Genomic DNA, 16,059 nt, shown 5'->3' with positions numbered 1-16,059 from the left:
ATTTTCGCATCTACAATAGCACATGTTTTACACGACCACACCTTTATTCTATTTATTTTACATAGAGCAATGGTTACAACAAAAAAAACTCAGAACAAATCTCATCCGACTGGTATCAGATGCGGAGTGGCTGTTCCTACTTCGGAAAGATTCTTTACTATTCAGTAAGCAAGAACCTGATTGGTCGACATTTAGTAGAGGGCATCTGTGCAAGACGGCGATTGGATGGCGCCGATAGTATTTTCCCCCCAAGTTCACTACACTCGAAAACACATGAATGGGAAACCGCTGCATTGCAATGAGCTGAATTGTATTTCCCGCGGTTTTCTTCACATGACTTTGTTAGAAGTAGTCTATACTCAAATGCATTTTTTTGTATGTAAGTGTTTTACTTACAAATTACAATTTTGTTGCCTCAGGCTATGTTTTATACACTTACATATATTTTTTAATGAAATAAAATATTTTTTTGAAAAAGCAAATATTAATTACAGAATATTCCATGCAGTTACGTCTGACAATTAGAAAAGCCCGCGTGCACTTATATATTGATTTATGAATTTTCAGGAATATTTAGACACTTTTTAGTGTACGCGGTTATTTATAGTCCTCTGCTAGGTGTCAGATAACATATAGGTCATGCCTTTAAGTTTCCAGTAGATGGCGCCTAAAATACAAACTGCATTTTTGTGTAATTCTTAATCTTAATGAGCGACAGGAGTGGTTTCTGCAATCTGTAGATTTATAATAATAATATATTAATATAGACAATCAATTTCCTTTATAATCCTATGTTCCCAAGACAGGATGCATGGTGCCTGCATTTCTTGACAAATCCAAAAGGTTAATAAATTTAGTAAAACAAACGTGAAAAGTGTTTAATGTAATCGGGGTGAGGTATATTGCAATATAATATAATACAGAGGGGAAAAAACCAAATATATTTTACAACACAATCAAGTTCTAAACTTAGTCATAGTTATAATATAAAAAGAAAATAGTCTGTGTATTACTAAAATCCCTCATTTTTTATTATTATTTATCTATTATAAATAATGTCTTAATTGTATTTATTGCATATATTGTACACTTCAATTAAAAGGCCTTCTAATAAAAAATAATGTAAATCATTAGCTTACAGACGGTACAGTACAGTTAGATACAGTTTCTTTGTTGGCTGATAAAACTATTTTTCCAGTCATCCATAAAATGTTCTCTCTCTTCATGTGCAGAGTAATGATGCATAACCACAGGACATAATGACATTTTAATCAACAAAGCATACTGATGATCCGTGTGCAAATATGTGCAGGTATAAGTCTTCTGAATGTTTAGTGAGTGTGCTGTTATTTTTAGGTGGTCAGCGGACCGATTCATTAGTGATGAGATTCATCCTTTAGCTAGTTTCAAGGTATGTCATTAAGCGTTAAAGTGTTATCATGTGATACGCTGATTTAAGATTTGGATAACATTTGCATTGAAGAACGTCTGATTTATGAGTTCAGTTGTGTTCTTGCTTTGAGTTGCTGTTTCTGGCAGCAGATAGAGTCCATGTGTCCAGTGCCACTAGACTGTCCTTAATTTAAGGACTTTAGAGAGAGCAGCTCTGGCACTGGAGTAGATGAGGTAGGAGCCATCGGTTGTGTTAAAATATTCCCAATCTCTGCAGCCATTGGTGCTCAGTCTGTGCACCGGGATAAAGCCCTCATAACCCTGCCACCTGCAAAACAACCATTTATAATGCTATTAAAACATTTCACTCTTCAAGTTACAGTGTGTCACTTCAGAACTGCTTGCAGTATCAAGTATAATGCAAGTCTTTTTTTTACATTTCAGATTAAATGATTGAAGTTTCAATAATTTTGCTGTTTAATGTGTGTTTTTTGTATTTGTTGACTGAAATAACCCAATCTCAGCACTCACCGCACTGTCCCGGCTTTTGTGGACGCAAAGACCTATTTCTTATATCGAACATTAGTCAAGATCTGCACTCTAAAAATTTCCTAATTCAAGCAGGAAATAAAAAAAAAAACTATAAACCTGAAACAAAAAGAACTGAAAGAGCAAAATTAACTGAAATAGAAAATGTGAATTTATTATTATTTATTTATTATTACTTATTATTATTTTACTTACCAAGGACCAAGTACAAAATTATCTAATTACACATATACACACATATATATATATATATATATATATATATATATATATATATATATATATATATATATATATATTAATTATTATTTAATAATATTTATTATAATTATTATTTATTTTTAGTACTTCAAGTTAACAAGGAAACTAGCTGAAACAAAAATAAGTTTGAATTTTGCTTATATTCTATTTCATTTAATGCTTCATTTAAAGTAATATAGTTTTTATGGTTTTCATTTTACAATAACCCCGGTGCAGTATGAGAGACGTACCTGTATATAACACTATTAAGAGAGTATGAGTTTCCATCGTAAGAGTTGGCCACCACCAGGAACTTGTCGTCTCCCACAGTAAAATACTCCCAGTCCAAAGCACTGCAAGATCCAGACAAAAAAAGCGCTCCTTAAACAAAAATACTAAAGGTGAAAAGTAAGATTTTCTAAGAAAGACCAGTTCACAATTCACCTGTTCGTTTCAATATCCTGAAACTTGATGAAGGTCTGAGATGTCATGCTGAGCTCATAGATGGTGGAGTTGATGGAGTACAGGATTTTACCGTCTTCGGTGAGCATCTGGCTGTTCGCCACCGCCAAGAAAACCCTGTTTTCAATCTGGAACATCTCCCAGTCGATCGCCCCAAAGGTCTGGAAGATTGTTTTGGAAGAAATGAACGCTTTTACTCGGACACGTATACTTTCTCGACTGACTGTAAAGACGTTTGTAATGTAAATAATGTCCAAAAATAGCTGCAGAAAACTAAAAACCCCAAACTGATTAGCAGATCAGGGATCAAAGGGATGTGTGTGTGCCCTCGGTGCTTCCACTGTGATGATGATCATGCTGAGAGAAGATGATTTCACTCACTGTAATGAACTGATAAGGCTGAAACATCCCTCCCAGCCAGATATAGATGGTAGAATCAATGACTGTAGATCTTCCATTGAAAGTGTTAGCGACCGCAAGGAAGTAATATGGGCCGATGGCGAAAAACTCCCAATCGTAAGCACCAGTGGTGGGGATCGTCTGATTGACCTCAAAAAACTGTGTCACCTCGTTCCACTTGTAGATCACACTGTCAATATTATGGTTTCTCTCTCCTGTGGACAAAAAATAAAAATCAGTCTAGAAACGGCTCTTCAGCTACATTTTGACACAGAAATCTGCATGGATTGACACGACTCGGTTTGGATGTGTTCCAGCAGATGCAGGTGTATAGATGGGGCCTGTATGGTTATGAAGTGCTATGAAAGGTGTCTTTTATGCCTGCGTTTCCGCTTTGATCAATGCCAGAGGCGCACGTAAGAACTTCACACGAACGGATGGGCACAGCGCGCTCTCATAAGCGAATACACATCAAGTGCAGAATCAAAGTGAACCACATAAACAAGGAGACCTTTTAGCCTTGAAAAGATTTCCTTGATGGTCTTTTTGTTCGGCTTGTGGGCCTCAAAGACCATAGATTTGTATGAGATTTGCGTGGAATTCAAGTTTAATCTTCTTTTAGAAATCGCATAAATGAACTTCCTCCTCTTTTTGTTCTGCAGTTTAAAAAGGGCAACAACCACGCCACGCGAGATGACAGACGTGCAATGAGCTGTTCGGATGAATATTACCTTGCCTATGATTGGCCACCGCGAGGAAAGTTTCTTCCTGAATGTTGAAAGCCTCCCAGTCACGAGCGCTGTGTGTGTTCAGAGTCTGATAGCGAATAAATTTCAGCTTCCTTGAGCTCCACTTATATATCACAGACTGCTCCTGGTCCTCTGCATCCTCGCTTCTGCAGTTTGCAACAACCAGGAACTTCTGTTACGGGAAAAATGGTTGCATGAAATCACGTCAGCAGCTTCGGTAAATTAAAGGCTACTGAATGAAATTGTAATGAGTTTTGTACTTCATGATTTTAGGTGCTTTCTGCATCTTCAGAGGCTTTTAATTATACCGGACAGATTTCAAAGCTGCGCTGATGGGAATATTTTAATGAATTGACTAGCTCTGAACTTCAGTTTAATGGTGCATTGATTTATCTTTTAATAACTGGTCACTGATGCAATTACAAAAGCTTCCCCCCTCTATTTCACTTTTAAATTGAACATGAATCATAATTTTAGCTTAGACGTTCAAGAAGAAAAACATACGGATAATTGCACTGCAGGTATTAACAGAGTCCCATACAGCTTTGGCTGTAATTATGCAGTAAGTTACGGTGAAGGGAAGCAGGAGGTGTCTGCTGTACATTTTGGATACAGCATCAGACAAAATTAATTTCTGTTATTATGCACATGTGATTTACAACATTAGAACTTGAGAGCCACCCCCTCACCCACTGGAAAACCACATCAGAAACCACTCTAATGTATAAAGAACAGCTGGGGATGAGCAAACGGTCTTCTCATAGTGGCCTAGCAGCTGTTCCACTTGGCAGCTCTATCAATATCCCAGGTTTTCATTTCTACAAGTTAGTTTCGGTCTTCAAATTTGATTGGCTCAGCAGCATTACAAGAGCGCTGAATGTATTAGTCCAACCGCACTAAGAGTTTTTACTGTTTGTATTGCTGCGCTTGTCTATGTTTGCTTCGGATATAATGTTAATCTTTGTATTAGTGCTGTGGATTACTTTCTGCAGGTTACACAGATATGTCGGTAGGTTATGATAAATGGGTTATGAAAGGTTCATATTTTAGTCCCAAACAAAAGGTAGCTATACATGCAAGGTCAAAAAACGCATAAATTTTTTTTAGAATATGCATTTATTTTACTTTATATGTTCAACAACTCCCAAACAATTCATTTAATGATACATTTTTTCCAAACCTGGAACCTCCGGTGATTGGTCGATTGCATTTGAAGCTGTGTTCGTGAGCATTAAATGCTACAAAAGCGGCATGTAGCGGCAAAGAATGAATTTGCATTTTCATTCAAACAAATGCGAAAAGACCAACAAGTGGGAGAGGAAAATGCTCTCGTGTTTTATTTTGACGTCCAGTTGAAACGGCTTGGGACTCGTTTGAGAGACAATAACTGTATACACTGTGCACTTTCAGATTTAAAACTTTGCAGGATGTTTTCATGCAATAAGAGCTGTGTTACACTGCATGAAAGCTCACTTTCAAAAATCCATAATAGGGGCACAAGTGAATCACCAAATCGTTTACCAAATTGCTTAATTTAACTCATTTTACAAGAGATTTCTTTTCTGGGCGAGCCATTGCATCATTCACCCAACCAACTTGTAATTCATTCTGAATGCAACTTATAGGAATGCGATTTCCGGATTTGCGATTTTAGGAAGCATAAATAGCCATTTTTTTACTAAAATGTACGTTTCTCGGTATAAAAGCAGTATCACTTTCTGTAAGTAGTCCACACATACCTTTTTGCCCACTGTGAAGTACTGCCATGCTTGTGCATCATAGGTGCTGATGTTTTGATATCGTTCGAACCTCCCATCTGTCCATTTGTAAATTCCTGATCCGAGGTGGGAGTCACGGTTGGCGGTCGCCATGAAAAGCCCTACAGAAGTGATGTGGAAAACCTCAATGTCAAATGTCTCAGAGTTGGTAAATAAATCCTGGTGATCCTCCACGTAATCCAGCTTCTCTTTCCCTGTGGAGATGTAAGGTGATACTTAGATAGCATATCAGTTATAAATAGAAGTTGCATTCATACAAATTGCAGTTGCAAATTACGGTTACAAAATCACCTTGCAGCATACTGAGCCATGTAATCCCATCACAGAGAAACAGTCCTCTCTTCAGTGTGTTAAACCACAGCTGTCCCTCCTCTGAGAGTCCACAGGGAGGAATCACACCCGCAGTCACCCGAACCTCTGCCTCTGTGTCAAATAAACAAAGACGGCTTCAGAAATAGTGTAGTGTATTAACAGTTTAACGTGGCTTCTGGAAGAACTATACTGGTTAGTCGTTGAATCAAAAGAAAGAAATCTACATTCAAAATGCATTCAATGACTAAAAATTACACAAAAACACAACCACCAACACCACCACAAGCCAATATGCACATTTTAATACTAATTTCAAAACTGTTAAACTTAAGTTCTGAGCTGAACAAGACATTTTCACACTTAATTAAATATTTTCCATTAAATACTACCAGAAAGCTTTGATGGAAGTGAACATATACTCCGTTTTTTGAAATTACATTATCATCAACTTGAATAATTTTGTACAGTAATGTGGACATGGACCATGTGACGTTTGCGGTGAATTGCAATAGTTGATAGTGTAGATAGTGATTCTTGTTTTTACAGAAGAAAACATTGTGTAGTGCCACCTATTGTATTTTTTAGGTATTTGCTGTACGAATGAAAATGTTGGGTGACAATATTTGCCAGTGTAATGAAAAAATGAATTGATTTGAGACATGTATAAAGTGTTTTGGTAAATTTAGAGCATTGCGAAATTAACCGATGCCAAAAAAAATGCTAAAAATGCTTAATTATTAGGAAACGTGTCTCACTTAGAACTGTATGTTTGCTATCATATTTGAAAATATCAAGCACATCTGTAATGTTACCAAGTCTGCATGCATTATATGAGGGCAAATGAAGCAAACATGGCCTCTCACTGCCCTGTGTCATGTCTCTCAACAGGCCCACAGTATAAAGCGTAACAGCGAGCCCTGCACAACTGCACCCTGCTTTCAAACACCAGCACTTCTTCTGAGCCACAGAGAAACTCAAAGCACAAGGCTGTCAGTCAACGTCAGCGAGTGAGCAACAGACCTGTGAGATAGAGTTACTCACATCCCCATACAATCACAGACCTGTGTTTACAGCTAAAACACACAGCATTCCTACAGGACGGACTCCTGCAGACTTAAAGATATCCTTAGTGGACATGACCTTCACAGAAACCAATCTATAACACCTGCACCTTTTGAAGATTAGCTTACATTTAGATTGTTACTGGTTAGACAAGTTTACGATTCAAAACATCAAGTTACCAAATGAACACATGCTAACACCTGCATGCAAATGCAAACCATACATCATATTTTGGTATTAAGGTGATAGTGTGTCTACATCTTTACCAGCAGATCACTGTGCATACCGATAAGCAGCCTATGATTCCAGTGTTAATGTTTTATTAGCCTCACCGTAAGGGTGGAGGGGAAGGTCAGCGGATGATGGTTTGATTGGCAGGTGTAAGAGGGACTTAGGAACTGAGAGAGCAGACAGCCGGGGCTCAGATGAGGGACAAATTTGTGAGGTAGCATCTGAACCCGGTAACAAAACTAGCTGTCGTAAGAGACCCTGGAAAAAAAAACAAAAAACATGATACATTCACATTTCAAGGGCATTGGGAATCCAATAATAATAAAAGCTTTGAAATTGTATTTGTACAGAAAATAGGCCGTTCCATCTTCTTCTGCTGGCGATGAAGAATGTGGAATCAGTTGTATCAAGATCATCGGGAAAGGTCTTTCAAACACTCTGTTTGAGACACAACAGAACATTTTATAAACTTATGAAACAAAATAATATAGCTTAATCTAAAAAATATCTCCCATTTTGGCTCATGATATCATTGTAACCCGACATCTATGAATTCCCAAAGAGAGTCTTACAGCTCTAGAGGTGAGCCACAGTCCACAGTGAGTATGGTGTAGCGTCCTGTAACAGCCAAGACCACAGTGTGCCAGCGGTTATCATCCAGCCCCACTGCTTTAAAAGTGCTGCGCCTCCTGCTGCCGTGACCCTTCTGTAGAAAGTGGAACTTGTTTTGGGACAGACGCAGACCGACGAGCGGCTCATCTGAATCTCCCTCCAACAGTGTGAAGATGTATTCACTCTTCTGCACATCAAAGAGTGAAGACTGATCACTATCGCTACTCCGAAATCTAGAGCATATTCTGAGGAAAAGGCTTCTGAAGGTGCTTTGATGTTTTCAAACCTAAACCTTTTTTTGTTCTCACCTCAGGAGCCACTTGTGGGATTTTCAGTGTGACGACGATGGAGAACTCGGCGGGAAAGAAGTTACAATTAATGAAGAGCTGAGAGGCAGGGAAGCTGAACAGCTGTGGAGATCCAGAAAACTGAAAACCACGAGCACCTCTGGACTGGACCATACGTATCCCATCCTGAGCCCTGCTGGACACAGGAAGCACCCGGGACAGGAGATCCAGTGGTAATAGATCTGTAAAGAAACATACTGTTTTCATGCATTTTCTACGTGTCATACTGTTTGCTTAAATGTGATTATGGAGATTCAGCAGCGATAAAATACCAACTTAATAAATAAATAAATAAATATATATATATATATATATATATATATATATATATATATATATATATATATATATATATATATATATATATATATTTCATGAGTTCAGATGCAAAATTCAAAAGTGCCAGATCTGAAATTTTCTTCTAAAAAAAGTCTCCTATGTTTACATTCAGTTATTTCACTCCAGTGACACAAAGAATATTATAAATACCAAATCAAACTTTTGAAAACCAGTGAACACCGTTTTAATGATTTACAAGATTCCACAAAATGATTTAAGGCATGAAAGATTCCAATAGCAAGCGCTCTTGTTTTGTTTTGATTCACTTCAGTAAATCAAAGAGGGAAATGGTTGGAGTGAAGAACACTTTATGGATCATATTTCAAAGAGAGCGAAGCAAAAGACATTTTGGAAAGCAAACAGCGCTTTTCAAAATATCTCACATTTACATATACAGCTCAGTGATTTTAGTATGCAGGTACAGGCCATGTACTGTATGTCTGCTGGCTCTTATACTGGAACTCATATTAGAATATTCATTTAAATTCTGAGAATAAACAGGAACGTTTTAGTGGCATAAGCTGTTTTTTGATTACTAACAAAAAGCCTCGCCATGTTTTATTCTTTTTATTCTTTATCTTTATTATAATGTTACAATACCAGTTTTTGCTTATTTAGCTAATAGATCTGCATAAGCCTGTGAGTAGATTTAGTGTACACCTAAAAGGAATACTAAATCTATTCCTGTTACAGTATAAGCCCCTTTCTGATTTTATGTTGTGATGAGATGAGATATAATCTAAAATGTTTCAGGTGTCAGGTGTATTTTGTGCTTGCTCTGTCCTGGGACCATATCATGTTTTTCAAAGAGTTTATTCAAATAAAAGCAGTGATAGCGTGATTGTGTAAAATGTCCAGTTTTTACACAGTGTCACTAACAAGTCAAATTTGCTAGAGATATTTTCCCAGCAAACTTTGGTTAATGCTCTGGCAAGGTTCTCTCAAAGCAGAGAACAACTTCAGTTTCAGATTTATCTTTAACAATGCTCTCAAAAGATATTTTGCCCAGGGAATGATTTTATTATCTACATCTACATTAATCTAACACTTCTTAAAAAAAACTTTTAAAAGTTAAAATTCTATAATGTTTGCAAAATAATAAAATTAAATCTCTCTTTAGCATTAATGCATAAACAAAAACAAAATAATTGAAATAAATTATATAATGCATGCAAGTAAATGTTCTCAGAACGTATATTTGTCAGCTAGGTCAGTCAAGCAACAGTTGCTACAAACAGATTCTCATTCTCATTGTCATTCTACGGTGCATGACGTCTTTCAAATGAAACCACTGTGCAACACCAGAGTGTTTTACATCAGCACCTGGCAACCACATCTAATCTGTGTCTTCTTTTACGCCTACATCCCACTGGGAACCAAGATATTCAGAGTGGCTTATCCTGACCAAGTACATAACCAAAAAAAGAAACAAAAAACACACACTTCTGACAGTAGAGTATAACGTGACAGAACTGATTGACATTTGTGTTTGAATTACAAGAGCTGCTTTTTTCCTCCCATGACCATCTGCCTTTATTTAGTTTTCCGAAATGGTTTACTAACCGTAAAGCCTATAATCCAAAGGCAATTCAGTAGAAAATCTGCAATAATTACATAGGATAACATGATTCAAATAGTGACTTTAACAACAGCGACAAGTTGTGACTGAGACTAGACTTCTTCCAAATACAATCTAATAAAAAAGATCGTTTTAAAAAAGTAAAACGGAACTATATTATTATTCTACAAAATGCTTCTAAATGTGTTTCTTTACAGCTGTATGCATGTTAAATGTTAAGTAGGTCTGACCTGTGCAAGGCCTCCATGGTCCAGACTGGCAGGTGATGATCCAGGAAAGGAGCACACAGGCCAGCAGCAGCAGCTCCGACATCAGGGTCTCCGCTCTCTCAGCTCCATCCACACACAGCCAGACTCGAACAGAGCGATCCTCAAAGCCCAGAGACCATCCTTACATCCGGCCCGTGAGGATGAGAAGGTGTCCAGGAAACGGCTGAGGTGTCACTCCTAATCAAACTGGCATCCCACTCCCGAAGATGCTGCCGTCCTCCTCTTTTTTCATAAGCATTACAGTGAATGCGTGATCAAAAACGCAGAATACGATGCCAGTGCATTTTGCGCTATCGCAAATCCAAACTCTCAAGAGAGTCTGTCAAAACTCCACGGCTGTGAAGAACGCACTCCTCGAACGGTGTCCGGCTGAGGTCTCTCTGCTTTGCTGTACATGTCAGTGTGCTATGAAGGGGAGTGTAAACTTCACCTGTGAGTTATGAGCGGGGAGAGGTGTTTTACCCCGCAGACATTTAAATGAGAATAAGTCAGCTGTAGAAAGGAGGGGTCGACGTTAAAGAGAGGGAAAGGTGGGGCGAGTGAAGCACACAGAAGAGAGAGAGAAAGAGGCTCTTTCCAGCTCTTATCTCATGTCTTTAAGGTGTCGTGAGGAATTCCCCAGTGTTGTACATGTGTGTGTGTGTGTGTGTGTGTGTGTCAGGTTGCTCTTGTTCTAAACGGCATCGCTCGTTTCGATCGCTGCGATGAGAGCCTTACCCCGAGGACCACTTGTCAAGGAAATCTCCCTTCAGTCAATCGTTTCTTCACCTGCATCTCAACCCATCAACCCATGTCTTCAACAACACCCCATGTGGCTGGCTGGAGGGGGAAACAAGCACTGGATAAACAAATGTTCACAAGGAAACACTGTTAACACTCTTCTAATTTGATAAACACATTGATAATGCACACGCTCATTTCTAGTCCTCGGATGCGATGGGCCAATTAGGAGTCCAAAACACTGACACACAGTCTAATATACAGCCCTGTATGTACTACAACACAGTGTATGAGTGAAAATTACATGAAAGTGGTGTTGTGCAATTTTGCCTGAAGCATGAAGCAGATATTTAGAAAAATTGTAAAATTATTGTACTATACTACTGCTGTATCATTACAATTTTACACATTATTTATTCATTTATTTCATACTAATTATCAATTATAAAAATAATTCTGTCTATGTGGGACATATAATTACTTATAAATATACTAATCTGCTGATAAAAAAGTCTTAATTTAATAAAATAATGTTTACTATGCATTTTAAGGATTCAGGTTTTTCATTTATTCATACATAACTCATTCAAATAATATTTGTAATTTAAAACATTACATTACCTGACAGTGCTGAAATCCTGTGCAGCATTAGTAATCTGAGTCTGTTTAACCACCAACCTAGAGATAAAATAGATGAACTGAGCAAAGTCAGAACTTCAATTAAAGATAAAACACCTTTCTGAAAAACTAAATTACAAACCTTACTAACAACTTTTACATTTAAATGAATAGTTCACCCAAAAATGTACATTCTGTCATCATTTGCTCATCCTGATGCTGTTTCAAACCTGTATGAATTACTTTTGTTCTGTTGAGTACAAAAGTTTTGGTAACCAAACTGCTGATTTAGTATATAATATTAGCATGTACATAGTATGCAAAAAATAGATTAGAAATCAACAGGAATCAGGAACAGTTTGGTTACACACATTCTTTAAAACATCTTCTTTTGTGTTCAGTTAAAAACTGAATGTGTACCTCGCTTTCCCCTACATTTTATAGAAATTGTACATCAAAGCACTCAGGCAATAATGAGAACACCCTCTGTCCTTTTCACCTGTGCCATATTGTGTCTTCAATTTCCTTCCTTAATACTGCTCAGGCTTATCTGGAAATCTGAATGTGTGAAAAAGGCATAGATTACACTTAATGGAAACAAGAGAAAAGTCTGGATAAAATAACAAACTGTTACACAAAAATAATACATTACATCAAAACTAATGCAAAATATTACACACAGTTATCCAGTCTTCCATGTTGTTGTGTTAGAGATCGACTTGATAGAAAATGTTCAAAGCGTAATTAAACAGAAAAGCGCAACACAAGAGAAAATGATCTTTCAGGGTCAACATTAATCTGTTCCCTTTGTTGATGCTGGCTGCAAAACTCCTCACAGGTTCTGTGCAGCGATGCCAAAGATAATTTGTGTGTAATACAGCATAATGGATGCAGCTCTGCCACGTAAACGTACGTCAAACAGTGTTAAGTAACAGCGCTTAACCTCTAAATAATTCCTGACAGGAAACTGAAAACAAGATTATAAAAAAAAGCAGCGGTAGTGAAGGTAACTTCTTCTGTTCTATGTAAGCAGCAACTCTTGCATTTCTGTTTTTGTTTCATTATCAGTCTGAGGAAGAATCCTGGCATGTTTGGGCAGGTGAAAAACCCTTCAGTACATGTGAGAAATGACAGCTACTGTTTGCATGTGAACATCTTCTGCCCTGTGGAGCGGAAAACCCTACAACTGTGACATCCACATCTAAATATAAACGCCATTGTGTTCTTATTTCACAGGTTAGACTGTAAAATGAATGAAATTAAATAAAATAAAATAATACAATTAAATGTAATTAATTAAATTTATTTAAATTAACAATCTTTAAAAGCATTTTTTAGCGTTTATTTTCTTTACATAGTGATAAAAAACTATTAAGAGCAAGCAGTGCACTTATGGTCCAGCCCGAGGGCTGTGTGGGGTCAGCTAGCTGGGATATTTCACTCTAATGGGCAGCTAATAGTGGGGCGGCCACACTGACACTCGCGGTAGGCCTTTAATCAGGCAGGGAAGCAGCCCCGATCATTACTGAGGGACAAGCTCCCTCACAGCTCTCTGCCTCAACCAGTACATCTCACCTACTCATTAACCCTCCAACTGACCACCTGACCTCCGAAAACAAGTAAATACCCGAGGATGACCCCGTGACTGCACGATGAGGTCATACTCTTATTATATGAGATCTAATGACTTCAGAGAAACATTCGCTTCACATTGATTTGCGTGATTTTCTTTGAAGTACTGCACTATAGCCTTAAAAAGTATGTGTAGTGCTTTTTAAGACAGACAGATGAAAATGTATTTAACACTATAGAGCAACACTACATACATATTTCTCATATTCTTTTATGTGGGCTTTTTCCTCATTCGTTCAATCAACCTTTAAAAGAAGATTGCAAGCTGCGATCGACATGAAACTTTACAAAAGTTTGGACATTTCAAGTATAACTCTGATTTAACTCTTTGTCTTTTTCTTTCCTCTAAGTCTAAAAGAAGATTTATGTTTTGGCACAAGTTGTGTCTTGTGTCTATCACATGTATTCCCATGTAGTATCCAGTGTACAGATGGAGGGGAAATGTATCAGATATGCAGCATCTCTGTCAGTGGTTTCATTGTGTGATCACTTCTTTTGTATTCTGAGCTTAACGTGTCATCTGATCCAAAGAGCCACGAACAATCAAAAACTATCAGCGCTATGGCCCAGAGCATAAGAAAGATACACCTTGGGTAACTAAGAATCAAATTTTCAAATGGAGTTTTACAGAACCTTTATGAGTTCCACAAAGAATGTCTCCAGTTCTTTTGTAAACCTTCTAAATACCTTCTAAAATAGGTGCTTTAAACAACCCAGAAACCACACTGACCTAAAGGACCTGTTCACCTCAGTTTTAGGCCTTGCCGTTTTACTCTGAAAGTGCAAGGTTTTCGGAGTTCCAGTTCAAACACTTCCCCGGCTAAAATGTTTTATTGTGTTAAGATTTCTCTTCTGGAGAAAGGCCAGCATAAATTGCGTATTATGTATAATATTACTCCGAAATAGGAGTATAGTTAGCCTAGAAAGTTGCAACTTTTCATTTTCCTCTGGTCTTAGTACATGATACAACTACAGAAGAGTCCAGTTTTAAATCGGAAAAATATTGAAACTCTTTGGTGATTTTTGAACCCGATTCGACCGGTCTAATTGTATTCAATGATCTATGCTAAGCTATGCTGAAAGTGTTATCGTCAGACCCTGAGATCGGCCGAATGGATTCATCTCATCAACTCTGGGGGAGTCTCAGTGTGGCTCTGTTAGTAGATTTGTAACTTTAACACATTTTAAGCAGTCAGTTCATTCAGTTCTGCTTTCTTATTTATTAACATAGTTCTTCATTTATGTATTTAGCTTGTTGTAATGCAAGTACAAGATTCCCTGAAACTGAAATATCGACTATACCATCTGATGTACTCGCTGGGACACAAATCAAAGATCAAAAGGCCCCATCCTACGTCAGGACAAATCAAAGCCTCCACGCACTCATGGCATCTATAGCTATGCCATAGATGCTATCTGCCAGCCCAGTGCCCGAGCTCTGCCAGCCTGCCTCATCTCGGAGCTGAGACACAGACTGATAACCGTCTGATAACTCCTCCAGCTCTCTGTGTCAGAGCCAGCGGGGCAGATAATGTGCTCCTCCACACAGGAAACACTTTATCAGGCGCAATGTGTCCCTGATCCCAGGACTCTTCACATCTCAAGGGCTCCTTCAGAGCATGGTGAGCAGCCAAAGAGTTACAGTAGCAGATAACCACCCACCGGCCGCTCTGTGATGCTCTATCAAAGCCCTGAGGTGTTTTGGGCAGAACATAAGGGGCATGGGGGAAATGATTGGCTGATATAATCACTGGGACGATAAACGTGTGTATCGACGGGGTTCATCATTTTAAATGAGGCCTGTACGTTTTGTCCGAGAGGGCAAGGAGAAACATTGTTGTGAATCGAACGAACCGACTCACTAGAATGAACCGGATATCCTAACGCTACACCACTATGAAAATACCGTCACGCCGCTGAAAACAAAGGCAAGCAATTAGGCTGGTAAATTTGAGCTACTTTTAATTGCTTTTTCAAGTGCCCCACATGCGCAAAATGCAAGCTTCTGACCTTGTCTTGACATCGATCTCTACTTGATTCATCTCTACTCTCCTGATTCAGGAGTCAGCACAAACTTGAAGTCCTTCGCGCCACGGGGTTCTGACTCTTGATAAATACATCTATACATATTTTTCATGCACATTGACTGGAGAAGGAGTTCAGGTTGGCTGCATGAAGAAAAAAAAAACGCCCTGATATGTGGAATATTTAAAATAGTCTACCATTCCAATAAGGTCAGCAATTTTATTTTAAAGAAATCAATAGTTCTTTAGCAAGGATACATTAAGCTGATCGAAAGTGACAGTAAAGACAATCATGAGATTACCAAAAAAGAGCATCCTATATTTTGAATAATAAATGCTGTTCATTTGAACTCGAAATTAAGCACAACTGTTGCATCATCTACAAAGAATCATTTTCTTGAAAACATAGTAAAATGATTTTCTCCATAGGTTATTTAACAAAAAAAATAATTGTGAACACCTTGGCCTAGCTAATATCATAATAAACTAATTATAAAGTTGCATAATGCTATAATAAATATTATTTTACATTGTGATTTACTACTTCAAAAAATAGCAAATTTTAAGCTATTATTTATTTATTAAATCAAGGTTCCCAGTGAATTCACTTTTAAATCAATACATAAAAAATTATAATAAATGTGAATAAAAGTTTATTCTAAATTACAAGAAATTCACACTGAAGCATTTGGATTGTCATTGTCTCACCGTGTCTTAAAACAGAACTGAATTGGTTTTAAATTCA

The 16,059-nt window shown here is 37.6% G+C and overlaps 1 protein-coding gene across 1 annotated transcript; it reads right to left on the bottom strand.

Moving 5' to 3' along the window:
* Positions 1-820: 820 nt before the first annotated feature.
* On the bottom strand, positions 821-11,134 carry tspearb (thrombospondin-type laminin G domain and EAR repeats b). The gene is given in 12 exon segments (XM_043248312.1): positions 821-1,720; positions 2,433-2,534; positions 2,626-2,804; positions 3,025-3,257; positions 3,774-3,963; positions 5,531-5,763; positions 5,861-5,992; positions 7,276-7,432; positions 7,523-7,610; positions 7,747-7,973; positions 8,095-8,315; positions 10,282-11,134. Coding segments are annotated over 12 exon segments (1,998 nt in total). The 5' UTR covers positions 10,364-11,134; the 3' UTR covers positions 821-1,566.
* Positions 11,135-16,059: the final 4,925 nt, after the last annotated feature.

The sequence above is a fragment of the Puntigrus tetrazona genome, chromosome 9 (genome assembly GCF_018831695.1).
Source record: "Puntigrus tetrazona isolate hp1 chromosome 9, ASM1883169v1, whole genome shotgun sequence".
In the NCBI taxonomy this organism is placed as follows: domain Eukaryota; kingdom Metazoa; phylum Chordata; class Actinopteri; order Cypriniformes; family Cyprinidae; genus Puntigrus; species Puntigrus tetrazona.
Note: the sequence above shows the minus strand (reverse complement) of the source record. Positions and strands in the feature narration are given on the sequence as shown.